The 21,330-nt window shown below is 46.3% G+C and overlaps 1 protein-coding gene across 5 annotated transcripts in view; it reads left to right on the top strand.

Moving 5' to 3' along the window:
• The window catches only part of ZC3H7B (zinc finger CCCH-type containing 7B), a 66,209-nt gene extending 50,160 nt beyond the window's left edge, over positions 1-16,049 (top strand). For all 5 annotated transcript variants that reach the window (XM_077830642.1, XM_077830658.1, XM_077830657.1 and 2 more), the window contains exons 19-23: positions 3,586-3,691; positions 6,471-6,579; positions 7,814-7,947; positions 8,726-8,889; positions 10,164-16,049. In XM_077830642.1, coding sequence (XP_077686768.1) covers positions 3,586-3,691; positions 6,471-6,579; positions 7,814-7,947; positions 8,726-8,889; positions 10,164-10,356 — 706 coding nt within the window. In that variant the 3' untranslated portion in view covers positions 10,357-16,049. The remainder of the gene's footprint in view (positions 1-3,585; positions 3,692-6,470; positions 6,580-7,813; positions 7,948-8,725; positions 8,890-10,163) is intronic.
• The last annotated feature ends 5,281 nt before the right edge of the window (positions 16,050-21,330 follow it).

Genomic DNA, 21,330 nt, shown 5'->3' on the forward strand with positions numbered 1-21,330 from the left:
AGGGCCTAAAAGAGGTACTTCATCCCAGCCAAAGGGTTCAAGTACCTTTTTATACCCATCCACTTCTGGGCTTGCTGGTTGTCTCTGCGGCCAACAAAAAGGACAAGCAGGGACACACCAGTTCAACTCCCAAAAATAAAGAGGCCAAAAGACTGGACCTTTTTGGGGAGAAAAATTTATTCAACAGCCAGCCTGCAATTCCACATGGTGAACCAACAGGCCCTCTCTGGCAGGTACAGTTTAAACTTGTGAGGACGGTCTCTTTTCGAAGCAGACTGATGCAAGCCTGCTTAGGTTAAAAGACACTTGGGCCACCCTTCGCTCACTGGGCATGCATATGCCGCAGTCTGCATGGAAGCAGTTCTGGCTGCACCCACTACCAAGGCCTTGGCAGCCTCTCCAGGGGTCTGCAAGGAGAAGGGATAGAGACACGAGCTTTCGTCTTCGCCACCTGTGCAGCCCAGCCTGGCAAAGCATCCCAGGGCCAGAAATGCTCATTTTGAAGGTGCGCTCGAGAGCGACGCCCCAGTCAAATCCCCGCATCCACCTTGTTCTTTCCTTGATCATGTTCATCCCTACCGTTCGGTCACAGGTCACCTCGGACTGCTGGGTGCTGGACAGAGTATCTCAGGGCTGTACTCTGCAATTTTCTTGACCCTCCTGAAGGGCAGGGTGGTGCAGATCCTGACGGACAATACTGCCGTGATGTATTACATCAACAGGCAGGGTGGCACCGGGTCTTCGGCCTTTTGTCAAGAAGCTCTCTGCCTTCGGGATTTTTTTGTGTGCGGCATGATAGCGCACCAGCGCGGAACAAGGAACATCATAGCAGATCACCTTAGCAAGACTTTCTCATCTCACCACAAGTGGCTGCTCCATCAGGAGGCGGTCAGCATAATCTTCCAGAACAGAAAATGCCATGTGTTGTATTTGATCCGGGGGGAATGAACAGGGGCCCCCTATCGGACGCCTTTCTCATTCTGTGGTCGGGGGCGCTGATGTATGCCTTTCCACCAGTGCCGTTGATTTACAGGGTCCCTGTGAAGATCAAGTAAGACGGGGCGAGAATTATCCCAATAGCCCCTGCATGGCCTCACCAGCACTGGTTTGGCACATTGTTGAGCCTTTCGGTAGCCACCCTGCTGCTGCTGTCCCAGAACTACAGCAGCCTTTTGCACCTGAACCTAACAGCACTGCACTTGACCGCTTGGCTACCGCATGGCTGAGCACAGACGAACGGGTGTGCTCCCCCTGTGTTCAGCAGGTCTTGCTGAGTAGCAGGAAACCCTCCACCAAAGTGACTTACCTGGCCAAGTGGAAAAGGTTCATGTGCTGGGCCTCCGAACGGCATATCTGAGCCGAGGAGTCCCGACGGCAGGAGATCCTGGATTATCTGCTGCACCTCAGACTCCAAGGGTTGTCCCTGTCATCGATCAAGTTCCACCCGGCTGCTATCTCGGCTTTCCATCCTCCGTTCCAAGGCAGGTCGCTCTTCGCTCATGCCATGATGGCATGGTTTTTGAAAGGTCTGGAGTGTGTCTACCCACGTGTCCAGGATCCCATCCCTCCCTGGGACCTGAATCTCATGCTGTTGAGGCATCTGGGGCCTCCCTTTGAACCTCTGGTTTCCTGCTTCTCTCCTGGAAGGTTTCGTTCCTGGTTGCGATAACGTCTGCCCCCAGGGTGTCCAAGATCAGGGTGCTTACTTCAGAGCCGCCCTATACCGTCTTCTACAAGGATACAATCCAGTTACGACCGCACCCAAGGTAGTTTCCGCCCAAGGTAGTTCCCCAGTTTCATACTAGCCAGGACCTATATTTACCCGTCTTCTTTCCAAAGTCTCGTACGTCAGGTAGGGAGCACAGGCTACGCGCTCTGGACGTCAGGAGGGCGCTGGCCTTCTACACAGATAGAACGAAGCCGTTCCGTAACTCAGTGCAGTTGTTTGTTGCAGTGGCAGACCGAATGAAAGGTCACCCAGTGTCTACTCAGAACTTTTTGTCCTGGATCACGGCCTGCATCCACCACTGCTATGAACTGGCGAAGGTGCTTCCACCAGTAATCGTGACGGCACACTCGACTAGGGCGCAAGCGTTGTCAGCGGCCTTCCTGGCACAGGTGCCAATCCAAGAGATCTGTAGGGCCGCTACCTGGTCATATGTCCACACGTTCACGTCTCAGTACGCTCTTACCCAGCAGGCTCGAGACAGCGCTGGCTTTGGCAGAGCAGTGCTGCAAGCTGCAAGACTGTGAGCTCCGAGCCCACCTCCACTGATACTGCTTGTGAGACACCTACAATGGAACTGACGTGAGCAAGCACTCGAAGAAGGAAAAACGGTCGCCTACCTTTTCGTAACTGTTGTTCTTCGAGATGTGTTGCTCCTGTCCATTCCGTTACCCGCCTTCCTGCCCCTCCGTCGGAGGAGTTGGCAAGAAGGACCTGAGAGGGCATAGGGCTGGCGGTGCCTAATATACCGGCGCATGAGTGCAGCACTCAAGGGGGCGCTACAGCCAGCCCTAGGGATACCGCTAAGGCAAAAATCTTTGACGACTGTGCACGTGGGCGTGCGCACACCTGGAATGGAATGGACATGAGCAACACATCTCCGAGAACAACAGTTGCGGAAAGGTAGGTAACTGTTGTGTTTTTTTTCTGCTGTCAGATTCTATTATTTTTCATTTGTATGCAGGGCCCTCTTTGGGCATGGCACTTGGCAGAGAGAGAAAAGACACAAATCCCCTCTCTAGGAGCTTACACAGTCCCCACTCTAGGAGCCCACTTTCCCTTTGTTCAGTTCATCCCATTTCTCCTAGCTATACTCAGCTGGAGCACCCAAAACAATTCATCTCCAAACTTGTTTCCAGACGTCTGCTGTTTGTAGGTGGCAATCCTATCGCTATTGGTTGTACTTTTAGCCATGGTATGTACTTTGATCATTTTTGTTGCATTTCTCTGAAATGCATCCAATTTGTCTGCCTTGGTCTGTGAATGTGGTGCTCTAGAAGAGGTCTCCTCAGTGCTACATAGAGAGGGACTGTCACCTTCCCTTCCTGGGATGTCATTTCTCTGACTGTGGTCTATTGGCCTGGATTTTTTTTGCCACAATACCCTCTTCTGATCCTTTTGTACGGCATTGTGGAAGAGTGATCTGCCTAACTGTAGGATCTTGTTCACAGTGCAGTGTCTGTGTGTAAGGATGTTCTACAGCATCTCTCACCCTGAGGGGTCCCGAAGTGGTGTGTGTTTTTTTTTTTTTGTTTGTTTTTTTACAGACTGTATAGATCAGGACCGGTTCAGCCACCCCTGGGGATGGAGTGCTGCAGATGTTCAGCAGTTCACAAGAGTGGGTTGTGGGGGGGAGGAAAGGGTCCCTTTGGCTCACCCTGGAGAGCTACAGTCTGTTCTTCTGGTGCGTCTGCTGTAGTTACCTGGAGCACATGTGCACACACGCGTCCCAGTCCAGCTACCAACCAGTGCAAGGGGCAGGCTGAGTGACGGTCCTGGTGTGGTGATGGGATGTTTTAAACCCCCTTTGCTTCCCCTCCTGCCTTTTTGTTTTAATTCCCCCTCTCCCCATTTCCTAGCTGGACAAAGGAGCGTCGCGTCCTGCTGGTGATGTCCAAAGCAAAGAGGAAGTGGGTATCTGTCCGACCGCTGCCTTCCATCCGCAACTTCCCCCAGCAATATGATGTAAGCCCTGTACCCCTTTGTGGCTCCAGAATCCTCTCCCTTCCTATTGCAACACTGCACGCACCAAGCATGGAGCCAGTGCTTCGATGCTCCGAGGGGGGTGCTTTGTAAATGGTCGGGTGGGTAGGTAGACGTGGACTCGGGTGGAAAGCAAAGACCAGCTGAAAGCCAAGAGAGATCAGTTCCATCTCAGCCAGCTCCGTGGCATGGTATGAAAGGACCCTTGCAGCAAGGTTTTTGACACTGCACTTTACACCATCACCACCTATAGGACTGGCCGGCTCAGGGGATGGGATCTAGCCCTTCACCTCAGGTCACACCTTTCCAGACCGGGTCACAGGTGGGGCAGTAGGCATGGGATAAGCTTATGTTGTCCCTGCTTTTGCTGTTCCTGTTCTGCTGGTAAAGAGAGCACTAGTCTTCTAGGCTTCCAATCTAGCCACTTCCACCAGTTTTTACAGATCTCTTGAAAGGTGATTTGAAAACTGATATGTTTAAAAAAAACAAACAAAAAAAACCCTCACACCCTAAATTAAAACCCCAGAGCTATGTGAAAAGCTGTAAAGCCCAATCCCAGCTCAGCATGTGATGGGAGGTGGGATAGTGCTCTTCTCCTTTCTGCCTCAGAGAGCTCCCCACCCCTCAATTAAGAGGTGTCTGGCATGTCTTAATCTAGAGCCATAGGGGAGCCCATGTGAAAATGCTGGGGATCCCCTTCTGCTCACAGCCAGGGTAGCTATAAAGCATCTGCGACCTCTGTCAGTTGGATCACTCAGCTGCTTGAGTGTGTTCCGTTGCCTCGCAATGAAAGATTTCCATGTGCTGCCATGGCAGTCACAGGCAGTGCCTGGGGGAGTGGGAGTTTCTTCCTGGAGTGGCTGCTGACTTCTGGGAAACTGTCCTGGGTTTTTCAGTCTGTTCCTAATCAGATTTTGTGTCTCTCCCCTCTCAGCCCAAAGCCAAAATCATGTATGTGTGCTGGAGGTGGGAGGGGGTGATAGGTCAGACTAAGTTGCTGTTGAGATGTCACCCAGGAGAGATCCCAGCTGTGGGGTAGGGAGAGGGGAAGGGTGTGGACTCGCAGCGTAGCTGACTTGGTTTTGTTTGTTTTTAAGATTCCTCGTAGTGCGAAAGGAGGCATGAGTGCTATGGGAAATGGGAGCCGGTGTCTGGCAGAAGAAGTAGCCCTTTGTTTTCTCCACCGTGCCTCCATTAAAGAGCCTGTGACAGGCACTGCCAGGAGGAGGCTAAGGCCTGCCTGTCACGGGGTTCCGCGGGGCTTTAAGAGGAAGGGGGGTGCGCCCATGGGAGAGCTGCAGAAGGAAGGACCCCTGGGCGGGGGCAGCACATGTGCTCTAGGGTGACAGCTTTTGTTTTGTGAGTCTGTGTCCTGAGAGAAGGACCTGACCAGAGCCTTGGGCCTGGCTCTGAATTCTTCCTGAGCTTGTGAGGGAATCATTGACCTGCGGCCCCAAACGCCGCCGCTGGCTCTGATGTTACTGGAGAGTCTGGGGGGCTTTTCCTCTCTTTCCTGTGCGGGTGGACACGTGTGGTTAGTGTTTGTGGAAAAGGAGCCACGTTGGCTGCTGCTGGGGAGTGAACCCGTTGGTTTGTTTCCACAATAGGTAGTGCATGGGCAGCAAGAGTGCAAGCTTCCCACCCCGGCCCTGCTGCGCGCTCTCTCTCTCTTGCTTCCAAGGGGCGAGAGAATGGTTATGTCTCCAGTGACGCCTTCAGTCCCTGGCCCTGCTGCTGAGGCTGTAACAAGGGGGTCGGTGTGTTAACTGCGGGGGTGGTTTTTGCAAGGTAGACGGTTCGGCGGGTGGGCTGCAGTGTCAAAAACCTCTGCGGTCAGGTGCTTCCGAAAGGCAGTTTCCCTTCTTCATACCATGCCTTGCTCATTTCATGTGGGGCCACGTTGCAGCTTCCCGGTGGGTAACAATTAGGTGTCACTGCTGATCTGGGCTGGATTGCAGCCATCAGCTTAGTCAGGGCTAGCTTGACAGTTTGCAGGGGCTAAGCTGCTGAAATGGGGGGAAACCCAGCCATAATTCCAGCCCGGTTGCTGGAAGAGGAAAGGGGATCTGGAGGGGACCCGTTTCCTGGCGCTGAAGCGGGAGATAAAGTCAGCTGGTGATTTGCGAAGGAGACAGGGCCCCAAACAGCTGCTTGCTTTGGCTGTGCATAAGGACAGCCATGAATGGAGAGGAAAGGCTCTATATGCCACCCGCTGTTCGCTGAGCCCTCCGGACTCTCCTTGGCAGGACTGTTTACAGGGGGAAAGGGAGCGAGTGTGTAACTAGCAATGGGTGGGCTGGAAGTATGCAGGGAAAGCTTTGCTGTTCCTAGTAGAGTTTTGTCATTGGGAACTTTTGCTCTGAATCCAAACTCACCTTGGGTATCTCTCCACTTCCCTCTGAAAGCCTCTCCATCTCTTAAAGACCTCCATCCATCAGGCTGGAGAGGACATGAGTGAGAGTCCCCTTAAGTTGCTTTCCACCACCTCACCTGGCTCCATGAGAAACCTTATCTGTAAGCGGGCCAGCCATGGGCTTGGTGGATAGGTAGTGAGAGGAAAGTCACTGAACTCAAGCCTCCTGTACATTTATACAAAGATCTCGTCCCCCAAAGTCTTACGGGACCCAGGGAGAAAAGGCACGAGTGATCAGCATCACCTGCTCAGTGCCTCTGCTGGTTGGTCTGCCCCTTTCTCTTCTGCCTCCCTAACCAGAAGGGTCTGGGTGGGGGGGGCTGTGTTTTCTTTTCTGTCTCTTGACAGCTGTGTATCCATGCACAAAATGGCAGGAAATGCCAGTATGTTGGGAACTGCTCCTTTGCCCACAGCCCTGAGGAGAGAGACATGTGGACCTTCATGAAAGAAAATAAAAGTGAGTGGTGAGCTGAGGGCAGGAATGGGGACGCTGAAGAGCACAGGGTATGTTACGCCCCTTCTCCCCGGCGTCCCAGAGCTGGAAAGGATGTCGCGCACCCCCGCCTTTCCAGCAAGAGGGTGAAATTACTCTGAAAAATGAGACTCTCAGAGCGTGAGCTAGAGCTATTCAAATGACAGCCACGCACAGCTGCGCAATCACCCTTCTGCCAGCGCATCCAAGTCCCGCACCTGGTGCTATTCCATTCTCGCCTGCATGCTCCACAGCTTTGCTCTTCCTCTGCTAGTCTAGCCCTGGCTCCATACACCTCACTCCTGACCTCTGCCCCTGTCCTTGCCTCTCCCCTTGTTCTGCTAATGTCCCTCACGCCTAGGCTGCAGCATTCCCTGCTGATTGTGTGAAAGATCGTACACAGGTGTGTGAACTTTGTGTCCTGAATGAGGATGCTGTTGGGCAGTGCCCCTTACAAACAAGCTTGTCCTCACTTGTTAATAGTTCTTGGAAATGTAGGTGGTCACCATGCCCCGTGGTCTTGGCCAAAATTTCTCCTTCTACCCTTGCCACCTCACTGTCCCGCCAGTTGAGTTGTAGAGCTGGCCAAAATGCTTTACCTAATGGCAATTTTGCTAAAAAATGCATTTTGGGGGGGTTCCCAAACTATTCAAAAATGTGGGTCAAATTTGGTGAATAGTTTTGGCCAAAAAAGAATGATCCCCCTCTCCACCCCCATGTCAGTGTTCGGATACTTTGTTTCTGAAGAAAAATGTCTATTTGAATTAATATTTTGTTTAAAAAATCACAACATTTGAAACCCAAACACGCTACTTCTTTTTTTGTTGCGTCTCCTGCTTTGTTGCAGCAGGAGGTGAGCTACCCAGTGAGAGGGACCAGGCTCGGGTCTGATCTGGCACCTCCTTGTGGGTGTGAAGTCCAGAGCGATCGCTAACTCTTTGCCCTCCTTCCTTCTCTCTCAATATTTATAAAAGCTGCCATCACAGTACCCTGTGAGTTTCAGAACTCGCATCTGCCTCCCTCCCCCAGACCAAGGGAAAGAGATTTCCCTACCCAGCCTCTCACCTGAGGAGGTAACCGCACCTCAGAAGGAATGTCTGTAACTGAAGGGAGGGTGCACGCTCAACACCAGATCTGTACAGGTCCCTTGTTCTGAGTGTGTCCATAGTGGGTGGGTAGGTGAGTTGCCTGGCTGATCTGGCTGATTCCCTCCTCACAGTATTGGATATGCAGCAGACCTATGACATGTGGCTAAAGAAACACAACCCTGGAAAGCCAGGAGAGGGGACACCACTCACGTCGCGGGAAGGAGAGAAGCAGATCCAGATGCCCACTGACTATGCTGACATCATGGTAATACCTCTCCTCCCTCTCTCCTGTGCATCCCTGCAGGAGTCTCTTGAGAGGAGGCTGTGCTAACTGGAAATCCAGCAGGGTTGGAACGCTCCCTTGGGGAAAAGCCTGTGATCTTTGCTAGCTAGGAGGAGGGCAGCCGGGGTAGCAGTGATGAGGCAGGAGGCCATAGGCCCGGGTCAGCAAGGCTGCTCCAGGACTTTTCTGTCCGTTAAACGTGTTTTTATCCAAGAAGTCAGCTGAAACTGTATCTTACGCATGAACTCCTGCTTCCTTGGCCCCCGCCTTCCACCCAGGCTCCCACCCTTCCCTGGAGCCCTGGAATGGCAAAGCCCCACGGCTGGCCGTTTTGAAAATAGTTGGTTGGGGGTGAGAGATCTGTGGGGGTGTAACTAGCCCACCAATGGGTGGGAAGAGAAGTAGGGGGAGAGTGCATAGGCAGCATACTAATGTGTGGCAGAGGAGAGGTATGGGGAAGGGGGATGGGCAGGCCACTAAGGTCTGGAGAAACCATATCTAATTGCTCAACAATCCCTCCTATGGCTGTTTATAGGGAGTGATACTGGTGGGCTCAGACAAAGACACTAGTCCTGTCCCCTGTGGCCAGCAGTTTGATGTTCCCAACACTGATGTGTCAGGAGAGGGAGGGAGGTGCTGGGTGGGGTGGGGAGACCCTTGATGCTCTGGCGGAGAGGGGACATCCCTTCCTCTCCACTCCCCAGCGCTGGGCAGGTCAGGGTGGGCACCGCTAACGGGCTGCTCGGTCTGTGCCGGTTAGATGGGATACCACTGCTGGCTGTGTGGGAAGAACAGCAACAGCAAGAAGCAATGGCAGCAGCACATCCAGTCGGAGAAGCATAAGGAGAAGGTCTTCACCTCCGACAACGACTCGAGCTGCTGGAACTACCGCTTCCCCATGGGTGAATTCCGGCTCTGTGACAGGTACCGCCTGCGCCACACCTCCGTTCCACACGGGGGGCCGCTGCCGGTGAAAGGAGAGCAGACCTGGTACTGAGTCGCTCTGCTCCTAAATGGGGAGCCCCAAGGAACTGCAGCTCGCAGGAGTTCTGGGGAGGTCGAAAAGTGGGAGATGTTATTGAAGAGGTGGGCAAACTACAGCTTGCTGGACCGTCCTGCCTGGCCCCTCCCCTGCTGTCCCACCTCCCCCACAGCCTCAGCTTGCCCGCCACCAGCGCTCCGGCAGGGCGGCACGGCTGCCAGTCCTGCTGCTGCTCTGAGTGGCATGGTAAGGGGGCAGGGAGCGGGAAAGTTTGATAGGGGTGGGGTCCCGGCGGGGGGAGTGGTCAAGGGACAAGGAGCAGGGGGGTTTGGATGGGTCGGGAGTTCTGAGGGGGGCAGTCAGGGGGGCAGGAAGTGGGAGGGGGTGGATGGGGGCGGGGACCAGGCTGTTTGTGGGGCACAGCCTTCCCTACCCGGCCCTCCGTACAGTTTTGGAACCCCGATGTGGCCCTCAGGCCAAAAAGTGTGCCCACCCTTGCATTATTGGGAACACACTCCCTTCCCGCACCTAAAAGTGGTAAACTACAAAACTAAAAGGCACGAGTGATGCTTCTCCAGGCTCACAGTCTGTTTATATTTTGGGAAATGAAAGAACCTTTAACCCAGCACCCATGCCACCCATGACTATGGTGACATCAGCTCTCACAAGCTAATCAAAGCCTGGCTAGGTCCTTGCTTGTCTGAGACATCTCTTTGGGAGACCCAGCTGCTTCAGTAAGTGGGTTTAGTGTCTCACTAGAGTGCCTCTCTCTCTTTTGTCCATGCCTCAAGACGGTGACCGGAGGCACTGTGCCGCTGGAGGTGAAATAGAAAACTGAGGTCCTGGTCACTCGTGTCTGTTTAAAGGTCCCTTGGCGTTTTTTTCAAGAGTAGGGCTGTTCAGCCCTAAATATTAGCCCAGTTCTAACTTGTCATTTCATTCTGCAGCCCTAAATCCCCTTCTAGTCTCAGTTGGGTATGGATACATCACTTCTTGGCCAAACCTGTTATTGCTATACTCTCTTAAACAACCTCCAGGCTTCACCCCGGAGGTGGTGCTACATGTCTTCAGTCAGAGAATGAGCCCGATACAGGGAGAGAGTTTGTAAAGTGCTTTAGAATCCAGCACAATGTTAATGCTAGAGAAATGGATCAACCCTTTAAACCTTTCCCCATTAAAAAAAATAGTCCAGTGAGTTGTGTTTCTCTCCTGGCAGGTTCCAGAAGACTAAGGCCTGCCCTGAGGGGGAGAAATGTTGCTTTGCTCATGGCCAGGACGAACTGACAGAGTGGCTGGATCGGCGGGAGGTGCTGAAGCAGAAACTGGCCAAAGCTCGCAAGGACATGCTGCTGTGCCCCAGGGATGACGACTTCGGCAAATACAACTTCCTATTGCGGGACGGTGTATAGTTGGGGGGTGGTTTTTATCCGTTGACTGGAGAAGCAGAAGCAAGTTTTCAAAGAGTGAGACTGTGGCAAGGCAACTGAGATACATGTCTCACAAGGAGAACTTTATTTTTTCCTTTTGTCTCAAGATTACCAATATGATTTTCTGGTGGTGAATGAAATTGTGACCCGATTCCTCTGTGGCCAGTGAATGCCGTGCTCATAAAGTTTATTTTCTATCTTCTCTTTTCTTTCCTTATTCTCTCCCCACCTTCTTCTTTTTTTCTTTTTTCTTTTTTTAATTGAAAGGAATGAACACAGTTGGGCATGAAAGAGAGAAAATCCTTTCGTTTTAATTCCCCACCTCTAGACTCTTAAGTGTAGCTGGGAGGTTTTTTGGGACAATGCAGTGTCATGAATGCATCTGAGAGGGGGAGCCGAGATTGGGGAAAGGGTTACTGGAGCATATGCGTCTGCAGTCTTCTGTGCTCATTCTCCTCAGTATGATGGAGAAAATTCCTCTTCTCTTTCACACTCTCCTGAAAGAACAATATAAAAAACAATTATAGCTGAGATGCAGGTGAGGAAAGCCTTTAAGTCCATGTGATTTAAAAGGGTGGTTTTAAAACTCCTGGCCTGTTAGCTGCTGTGGATGACCACAAAGGAGCAAAATTACATCCCAAGTCTTCCCCTGAGGCACACGACAACTGAGGAGGGTAACAGCTGTCTAGCCCCCACATACATGGATGCAAGGAGCATAGCTGAGAAAACAAGCAGGGTGCTTTTTGCAGAAGGGGCAGTTTGAAAGTGATCATGGATGACTTTTTTGATATTACTATTGATTGTACCCAAAAACAAACTAGTAATGGGTCATTTGATGTCTTTCTCATGGACAGAAGAGTGCAGGTTTTTTGTTTGTTTTTTTTTTAAACTAGTGTGATTATGTAAGTAAGACCTGAGTCTGTCCACAGGGTATAGCTAATACTGTGGTGCTGTTGTCATCTGTGTGCTCTGGGCCTTGGGATCAGCCAGAAAAAACAAAGTAACAGAAAAGGAGCTTGTATTTTTATTTGTCAGCAGTGTAAAGTCAGTCAGCTTCTGCTTCGGGGATTACATCTTTAAATAGTCTACATACTTGGTTACTTGGATATGGGTTTTGTCTGTAGAGGCTGAATGTGCTGTCAGAGGAAGTGGGCATAAATCGATTTAAAGGACACTATCAAGTAGCATAGGCCCAAAATTCAGAGTTTGTGTTTGACAAAGAACGCGTTTGGAAATGATTTCACGATTGAAATGAATACAGTGTGGTTGCTGGAGGGGCTTGAAACTTTCTCTTGCAGTGTTGCAAAATCAAGCTCAATAGCATTTGACTAGTGTGTGGGAACCAGAAAACAAAGCTAACTAGAAATGGAAGACCAAACCGACCAGGGTAGTTTGGAGCTGAGTGAAGTGCAAAACACAAACCAATAGCGTGCTGAAGAGACCGATTTTAAAGGTTCTTTTAGATTATTAAACTGAAGCCAGTTATTAATGCAAGTAAGGAGAATGTTTGTTTGTTCGTTCTTAGAATGTGATTTTACTTTGACTGTGTGTCCCCTTGCAGTCTCCCCTCTGCTCCCCCAAAAGAAAAAGGAAATGAATTCTTCCTGTATCCATTGTCAGACAGAGGCCAAAATGTCCAACAACCGTCTGGAAGAGAAGAGGAAGATCATATTTGTAATATGAGGGTCCCTCAGGGTAAATAGAAACACACAACCACCCAGACGCAGTGTCCCCATCAGGTTACACCTTGCTTTTTTGGTGGGGAATGTTCAGCAGTAGGAAGTGTGCTTTTCTGATTGTGGTTTTTTTAAATCATTACGAACATTGCATTTAAACTGGCTTCTAAGCTTTTGTGCCTCCCTCCCCTCACTAGACTGCCGGTGCTGCAAGTAAGGTCATTTTTCAGCAAACTGGCCCCTCCCAGCAGGAAGAATAGAGGAGTGCCTCTTTGTCATGGGAACATTCAGGCACGCAGGGGATACAGGAGCCTCTGATAGAATCACCCCGCCTCGTGGCACAAGAAAGGGAACAGCTGTCAGGTCCGCTGCTGGTATTGTGCTGACTTTCATTTTGAATTAGGTCAGCTCTAGGGGGAGCAGCTGATACTCAGAGGGTATGTCTACACTGAAAATGCTACTGGGGCAAAGCTGCAGCTGCACCGCTGTAGCATGCCAGTGTAGACACTCCTACACTGACAGGAGCAGTTCTCCCGTTGGCGTTGATAACCCACCGCCCTGAGAAGGGAGAGCTAGGACAATGGAAGAATTCTTCTGTCACCCTAGCATTGTCTACACCGGGGGTTAGCTTGGCATAGTTGCGTTTCTCAGGGGTGCGGAATTTTCACGCCCCGAGAGTTGTAGCTGTACGGCTGTATGTTCCCAGTGTAGACCAGCCCGTAGACTGTGTCCACTGTAAGCGAAGCTAGTGTTGCCAAATGAAGTGACCCAGCTGAATGCTGTTCCTGTCAGAGCAGGTACCATTCTCCGTTGAGCCCAGCTGAAGGGATTCATCAGCGCATGTGGCATGCGTGGCTCCAGAGGGAAGATCCATGATGTGGCCCAGCACTTGCCGTCTGTCAGCAAGTTGGCGGGGTGACCCCACATCATTTGGGTGGGATGGGATTGATGCAGGGATATGTTAAGAAAATGGCAGAGACTGTCCATAGTGCATGCTATACCACCTGCACTCTTGCCTTGTTAATTTGAGGAGTGGTGATAGGACGTCTCGCTGGATTTTATATCTCCAATACTGGTATGATCTAAATTATGTTAAAACAAGCCAGCTCAAACGGAGGAACCCGATTGGCCAAACTGGGGTGCGGAGTAGAGTCTCAGATAGAACTCCACTGAGGTCATGATCTCAGTATTTATAATGGCAATAATGAGCTTATGCCAACACCCCAGAGTTTCTCTGGGGGTCAGCTTTGTGCCTCATCCTGGTTCACCTGTAACTGGGGAGTGGGTGTGCTGACATCTTCCCCCTTTGTCCTGAGCCTCCCTACCCCTCACTCTGATTACAGTTTAATACAGTGTGCATGTGTGTACATAATTTGATACAGCACCATCCGCTCAAGAACAAACAGTTCCACCTTCTTAAAGCAATGTGTGTGTAGTTTTTTTGTTTTTGTTTTCTTTGTAGGGTCTCATGAGATTGTTTTGCCTCTGAGAAGTCTGAGCCCTCCAGTGCTGTATGGACAATAAATAAAACATGGCTGTATTTTGCATGGTGGTTAAGCAGCAATGGGTCCCCTTTTCTTCACCCCGCCTCTGAGAACACGTGTCCCTAGACAAGAGATATTAGGTAGGGAGTAATATGTGGGAGTTACTGAATTGGCACCTGGCATCTTTATACAGACCTAACTCTGGACGTACACAACTCATAGGCAGCTGGCTTAGCTCTTGCATAGTGATTAGAGCCTGGGGGTATTAATGAGACCTGGGGACTGGTCTTTCCAGCCACTGCTGTTAAGTCACTGGGTCCCCTGGACAAGCCGCTAGCCCCTCAATGCTTCAGTTTTCCCTTCTGCCAAATTGCGATAACGATATGAGGCTTAATTCATTAGTACGTGTACAGTTCTTTGGGATCCTTGCCTGGAAGTGGCATTTGAAGCACAAAGTTTGAGTATGTATTCGTTGTTTATGATAGAGAGGTGGGAGAAGGGAGGATACTTTTTCTTGCGTGCACGCATGCCTCAAGGAGACAGCAGAGCAGCTGGAAAGATCCTTGCTCCACTGATCCCAATCCCAAGTTTTATTGGATGCCCATGGTTTTTGAACAGGCTGATGCTGTATTTGTTTCCACCGATCAGGGGTGAGGTGCGACTTCTGTTCAGATTTGAAACTGGGCACCTCATCTCCTAGTACGTACATTTCATTGTCTCAAGCACTGAAATTGTAAAGGCTAGATGGCAAGGGAGAGGGATGCTTGTCTTCTATTTTGCCAAGTATAGTCATAATGTATAGAATTGCTGAGACACTGGATTAAGCAAAGTAACAGGAACCCAACTGCTGCTAAATGAGCTAATTCAGCCTTCCCTTCACACACCCCTTTCTGTAGCTGTCTAATCCCTGCTTTACCAACGCATGCTCAGCTGGTCACTCCCTCTGCAGAATTTACCAAAAAAGTGATCTTCGCACCAGTGCGTAGGCTTGTACCATGTTCGCTGGAGTGGCAGCCGGCACATGTGCAGGGGAGAAGAGAGGAAAAATTAATCAAGGGGGGGAGAAATGCTTGTTTTTTATTTTAAAAACAAATCTGCATTTACAGTGTAATTGTCACATTTGCTGTGCCGTGATTTAAGAGTTGATCATTTGTTTAGATTATGGAGCGGGGTGATGCCCCCCCTTCTCTTTAATCAAAATAACTGCTCTGCACCCACTCTTCTCCAGACTGATAGTATTGGCTGGGGAGGGGGGGCACAGGGGTTGGGGATGCTCATGGGCACTGCGTATCTATTTTTGTTTTCCCAGATATGATAACCTGATCTGTGGTGTTGCAGTATTTTGTCACAGACTTGTTTTAGTGTGTATATATGTGACCCCTGTGAAGCATATATACACAGGTATTAAATATATCGCTCTATATAATATTATATATGTGTGTGGTATCGAAGGAATCTTTTTTAATGAGGGTAAGGGAAAAGGACTCAATCCAGGAAATGCAGCATCTCCTGTTTCAATTTGAAGGCTTCCCTCTTTTCTCCCCCCCTCCCCCCCCGCCCCCCCCCCCCCCCAGCTGGGGTGGCAGAAAGGAGGAGGAAGGGAGGAGTTTATAGACAGGTATAAGGTTCAAGCTGGAACAGGTTTTCCTGATCACACCTCTGAAAACCCTCCGGTGATGACCTTCCTACCCCACCCTAGTGAAAGAACATTCAGGTGCTTAGCTAATGAGTAAAAGTTATGATTAAAAGCTTTGCTTATATGTATGTAAAGGGCAGGAGACTCCAGATTTGACCCCTCGTTTTATTTTGCTTAGCTTTTTTCAGTGTGATATTTCATCTCACCAAAAATACTCAGCACTATCAGCTGTACGATAATTAAACCATAAGCTCCAGTGTTCGAAAAGAACCCGACAACGAACCAGTATGCTCAGCACAGCACTCACTCCTCCTACAATAACAATCTCGCCTGTGCTATGTGGGGGCTAAGGGGAGGATTTTCAGCAAGAAAACAAATCTGAGGGCTAACATTAAGAAAAATATCTTGCCCCTTTATTTATAAAAACCAACACACACACCAGGCTTTGATTTAGTTCAGCTTGTTAAGTGCTGAGGGATATAATACAAATCCTTCTCCCAATCCTTTAAGTGAAGGGAGGGATTTGTGAAGTTGGTGTCAGAGGTAACCAAATGTTTGAAGCAAAAAACAACAAATCCGCTCATATGAACAGTGCGTCACAAATGGATGTGCTCTTGGCACGTGAAAGGGGAAAATAGCAAAGGGGTTGCTGCAGTTCTAAGCTGGATAGTAATGAGATGGAGTCCTTTAAAATGTCTTTGTATTAATATAATTTAAGAATACCACGCTTTACTATTAAAGAAAACCTTAGTACCTTTCATAAGGTCTAGTACCAAGATAATAATGTAGATGTTTTAACAATTTTGTTTTTGTTCTTAAAACAAACTTGCTTCTTTTAGCCTTTGTAATAGAAAATAAAAGTGTGCACTTTAAACCCTCTCCAGATGACTTGCGTGTCTGTGTTGCAAAGAGCTTGTGAAAGGCCTTATCTGGGCCTCAAGGCCTCCTTGATAAATGACATCGCTGCTCCAGGAAGAGAGTGGTGTGGGAGGGGAGAGCGGATGGGATTGAAGGACACCTGGTGTGGTTTTATATCCAAGTAATCCACTAGTCTTAATAATCATTCATTGCTAGTAGCTTAACAGTCTTTCTTAGAGACATAGCTAACGTACATACAGAGCATCTGAACTCAGGCCAATCTATCATTTTAACGTGAGAAACAACAGCCTTCTCTAGGAGTCGCTCCCACACCCTGAAAATTCTATTCAGTCTCTTAAATCCACATTAACACCACATCTGTGTTCTAGTTTTTTAATACAAATCTATTGATATCAAAATTGTCTTAACAGATCTTCTTTGAGGCAGTGGCCGTCTAAATTCTATATTTGCTGTATTAATGAAGTTGCTCTTATTATTTAGAGGAATGAGGTCATTTTCTTCCTGCTCTTGGTACTGTACTACCTCATTTCTTCTTTCAACTAAGTCTGGTCTGTAGGTAACAACTGCAATGTCTCTGATTTCGCCTATACACTTGACCATTATTAGTCATGACATCATAAGACTGAGGTGCTACCTCTTTTGTTACAATGGCTTTCTGAGCCCAGTGTCTACCAATATAGACACGCACTCTATCGTTCCGTTTCTAATAAGGTAGTTTATGCAATCTTGTATCATAATGAATCTTTTGATACAAACTCGACCGTTTATACTTATTCTTTTCTTTATATCCTTTTTTAAACAAACGTAGGTAATCTGTTTCTGTTAAACAACAAATGTGCAGGTGATAAACCTTGTAATGGTGATGTTCTGTAATTTAATAATGCCAAATATAAATCAGTGTTTGTTTCTTCACCTTTTTTGTTAATAATCTTTTTACTATTAACACCAATTTTCACTAGCCCATTAGATTACGGGTAACCTGGACTTGATGTAATATGTTTGAAATGATATGCTATGGCAAAGCTTTTCAACTCTTGACTCTGAAACTAAGGTCCATTATCAGTTGTTACTATATTGGGAATGCCATACCTTGCAAAAATTTATTTCATTTTATTAATGACTTGTTTGGCATGTTTTCCAGTATAGATATATTTAGGAAAATGCAAGTAATCAAGAACTATAACATATGCAGGTCTTTTATATTCAAATAGATCTAAACCTACTTTAGATCAAGGTCTTGAATTTTCATGAATAAATGTCAGGTTTTCTAGACTGAGCATTTCTACATCTTTTTACAAATGTCACATTCTTGTATATAATGCTCTGTTTTGGTTCATTTGTCGCCAATACAGAACCTCTCTAGCTCTGTTTACATTTTTCTATGCCTAACTGTCCCTCCTGTGTGTGGTTCAACATCTCTGCTGTTAACCCTAAAGGGAATTACTACTATTACCTTTAAATAGAATTCCTTCAATTACTGGTAAACCTTGAATAAATTGATTATATGGCTTCAGTATCATTTTATTAGTATTATTAGCTTTCCAATAGCTGTAATAATCCTTTATAAATTCTCATTCTGTCTAGTTGCTTGTACAATTTCTTCCCAGACTGTGTGACAGAATATGCTCCTGCGTTCATGCATGCACCCTACACACTATTGTAATAATGTTTGTACAAGATATGCCTTGTGTGGTATTTAAAAAAAACTCAATTTGTTGATCAATAATGTCATGGCAAAATGCACATAACAACATTATATGTAAAGTTATGAACATAAGCTGAAATCATGACTGAAGTGTATGTTTCCTGGATAAGTCTGGGGAGGGACTAAACCAGTTCCTCCGAGGCAAAGGGCAAGCTGAGGCCTCAGTCAGGTGTCAATGAGGCTGATGGACCATTACCTGTGAAGTGGCTATTTTTTGGCAAGGAAGGCACAAAAAAATCTACATCTTAGCTAAGAAACAGCATGGAGTTTCTTTTCTTCACCAGACTGCCTGTTGCTAGGGTTGCCAATTTTGGTTGGGTGTATTCCTGGAGGTTTTGTTACATGATGTTTTTAAATTAAAGATTAATCTGGAAATGCTTCTCAAGGGGGGGGGCAGCCACCCCAAGACACCTCTCTGTTCCCCTGCCCGTTGCAGTGTCAGCACATGAGAAGACAAAAGGAAATACCTGTTGGACTTTGGGGGCGGGGTCCTGACCTGAAGAGTTTGGACAATAACCATGCTGGAAGCAGGTGCTGAGAATTTTTGTATGAATCTAATATAGTTAGGCACTAGTCAACATTTTTTCTGTTTTGTCTTGTAACTAGGGTTTCCAACCCTCCAGGATTGTCCTGGAGTCTCCAGGAATTAAAGATCAATCTTTAAAGATTATGTCATGGGATGAAATCTCCAGGAATATGTCCAACCAAAAATTGGCAACCCTACTTGTAACCATTTCAGATTAAGTGAGTACAAGTAATGAGGCATAAAAGTCAATCTCTTCGTAGTTAATAAGCTTGTTTTACTGTTATCTTCTCCAGTGTGTTTAAGTGGGAGTGTCTGCGTACTCTATTTAAAATAATAAAATGGCGCATTATTCCCTTTAAGGATTAACAGACTTTATATATTTGTATTGTCAAACTCAGGGCTGGGCAGTGTAGCACATGTACTTCTGGAGAAATGTTGGGGTCACCCTGCAGTATAACCAAGGCTGGTGAGAGCCAGAGTGTAGCTGGCAGGCTGCAGTTACACACAGACACTCAGGGTGTGGCTTGCATGCTGGAAGGCTGTTTGTGAGCGGATCATGGGGGAGATACTACAGCAAAGCATAAGGCACCCAAGGTTGCAGAACCACCTGTGGTCTGGATTGTGCACTCCGATATAGAAAACAGTTTAAGTACATTTACATGTACCACATCCCCCTTCTTCAGTTACATTGGTTATGCAATAAGCTCTAGAAACAGTATCAGCAGCCATTAATGATTTGCTTGGCTGATACCCTAATTTTAAATAATTGAAAAAATAATCTTTGGAACTGAGGCGGTATGTCTGTCGTGTTCCTTTTTGAAATATTAACTAATGGTTTGTGATCTGTTTCTGCCAATACTGGTCTACCCTATATACACGTGAAATTTTTGCATGCAAAAACCAATGTCAAAGCCTCTCTCTCGGAGCATACTGACATTCCATTTTTGATATGGCTCTAGGATGCATAAGAGAGTGATTTCCATACATCACCCTACTTTTGTAATAGAACTGCTCCTAGGCTTTGTTTGGAGGCATATGAAGACAATTTTATAAGTCTGTTACTATCAAATCGTTTTAATATTGGAGCTGTTTTTATTAGTTGCTTAAGATGCTTAAATTCTTGTTGCTGTTGACAGTCCCATTTCCAATTATTACTTTTACAAAGTAAAGCCCTTAAATACGGTGGTGGTTCTGCTAGGCTAGGTATGTATTTTCCTATAAAATTAACAATATCCAAAATTTCTGTAATGACTTGTCTTTTAGGTAAGCAATACTATCAATGGGTTGTATTCACTGTGGATCAATCTATAATCCCTGAATGGTCAGTTTTTCCTTCTAGAAATGTTAATTCTTGCACTCTGAACTTATTTATTTTTATTACGTTTCAATCCTGTTACTTCAGCTCTAGACAATGCTTTAGTTAATCTTATATCATGCTCTTCTAAAGTCTTCTCTTATTATTTTATCTATGTACACTTTCAAAAATGTTTTGTATTGCTCTATGAAATACCTCTGGAGCTGAATGTAATCCAAAAAATCTTTTAAACCAGTAACAGCCAAAAGGTGTATTAAACATACATCGCAATCAACTTTCTTGCTCCAACGGTATTTGCCAAAATCCATTTGAAGCATCGAAAGTATTTTGCTCCTGACATTTGTCTAACTGTTTCTTAGTAAGTATTTTAAGATGTTTCCTTTTAACAGCCTTAAACAAGTCTTTTAGATCTAAACATAAATGTAATGATCCATCTTTATTTTCTACTGTTAATAATGAATTCACCTACTCTAATTATATCTAAATTAACTAACCCAATTTTTTGTATCCTATTTTTTAAAGCTAAAGATATCTTTCTAGTTGCATGTATTACTGGTTTGTTTCATTTAACTCTTTTTTTACACATTATATTCAATTTACCAATGCCAGTGAATAACTCTGTAAGTGGCTGTTTTCTTTCCAGTGTCTTGGAATCCTGAATAGTCTGAATTCTACCAGGTAGATTTAGTGTTAAACATCGTTTCTAAATCTAATATAGAAATGTTTTCCCTTAACTACTACAAATCTTGTTTTCTAAATTACCTTTAACTATGACCTGTAATTCATAAATAGCCATAAGAATTTTTTCATCCCTATAATATTGTACGTTAATATGTATTTGTTATAACTACAGATTTTACTTTTAGACATTTTAAATTTTTTTCTGAAATTACATTAGCTTGTGGACTGGTATCTATTACATAGGAAATAAATGTTCCATTAGTAGATAGTGTAATTGACCAATCCTCCTTGTAGTTCAAAGTCACTGTTTCAAAATACCTAGAAACAAGTTTCTTCATCTGTTATGTCAGCTCTGTTGTCCTTCTTTGGTATTGCGTGAGAAATATACATTTAGTTCAACATTCAAAAGTTAAAGTTTTTCCAGACTTCTGTTTATAAACTTTTGTGAAATGATTGTTTCTTGCAGATATGACAAGTTTGACCATATGTTGGACATTGCCTAGGGTGGTACCTCCTTCCACATCTAGAACGTTCTTTCATATGATTATATGTTTTAACTTTAATACTTTCACTTTGTTTTCCTCCATACTACTATTTTTTTTTAACTTCTCTATTCATCAGTTTGTTTTCTTTCTTAAATGGGCAATCACTGTTGATTAAGTTCAGCAGTTTGACACATTCTTGCTGCTTTTTCCAGATTTATATGTGGCTCTAGTCAGCTTGCTTACGCTGAAATCTTTATATACCCATCACAATTTCATCTCTCTCATTGACTCAAATTCTGGAAATTATATTCTGACTTATCTTTAGATCTGTTAAAAATGCTTCAAAAGTCTCTTCGTCCATTTGATTTCTTGAGTGAAATCTTTCAATTTTTTTTTTGTAAACAGTATTCCTCAAATTAAGACACACTCTTAGAATATTCTCTAACCTTAAAATCAGATGAATTATATAATTGTTTCAAGTCCTTCTTTTTGAATATTGCAGGTAATCTTTTATTCATCTTCCTTATGAGTAGATCCCAACGCCCTCAAAAATCAATCAAGTTCACATT

The sequence above is a fragment of the Eretmochelys imbricata genome, chromosome 1, assembly GCF_965152235.1.
Source record: "Eretmochelys imbricata isolate rEreImb1 chromosome 1, rEreImb1.hap1, whole genome shotgun sequence".
In the NCBI taxonomy this organism is placed as follows: Eukaryota; Metazoa; Chordata; order Testudines; family Cheloniidae; genus Eretmochelys; species Eretmochelys imbricata.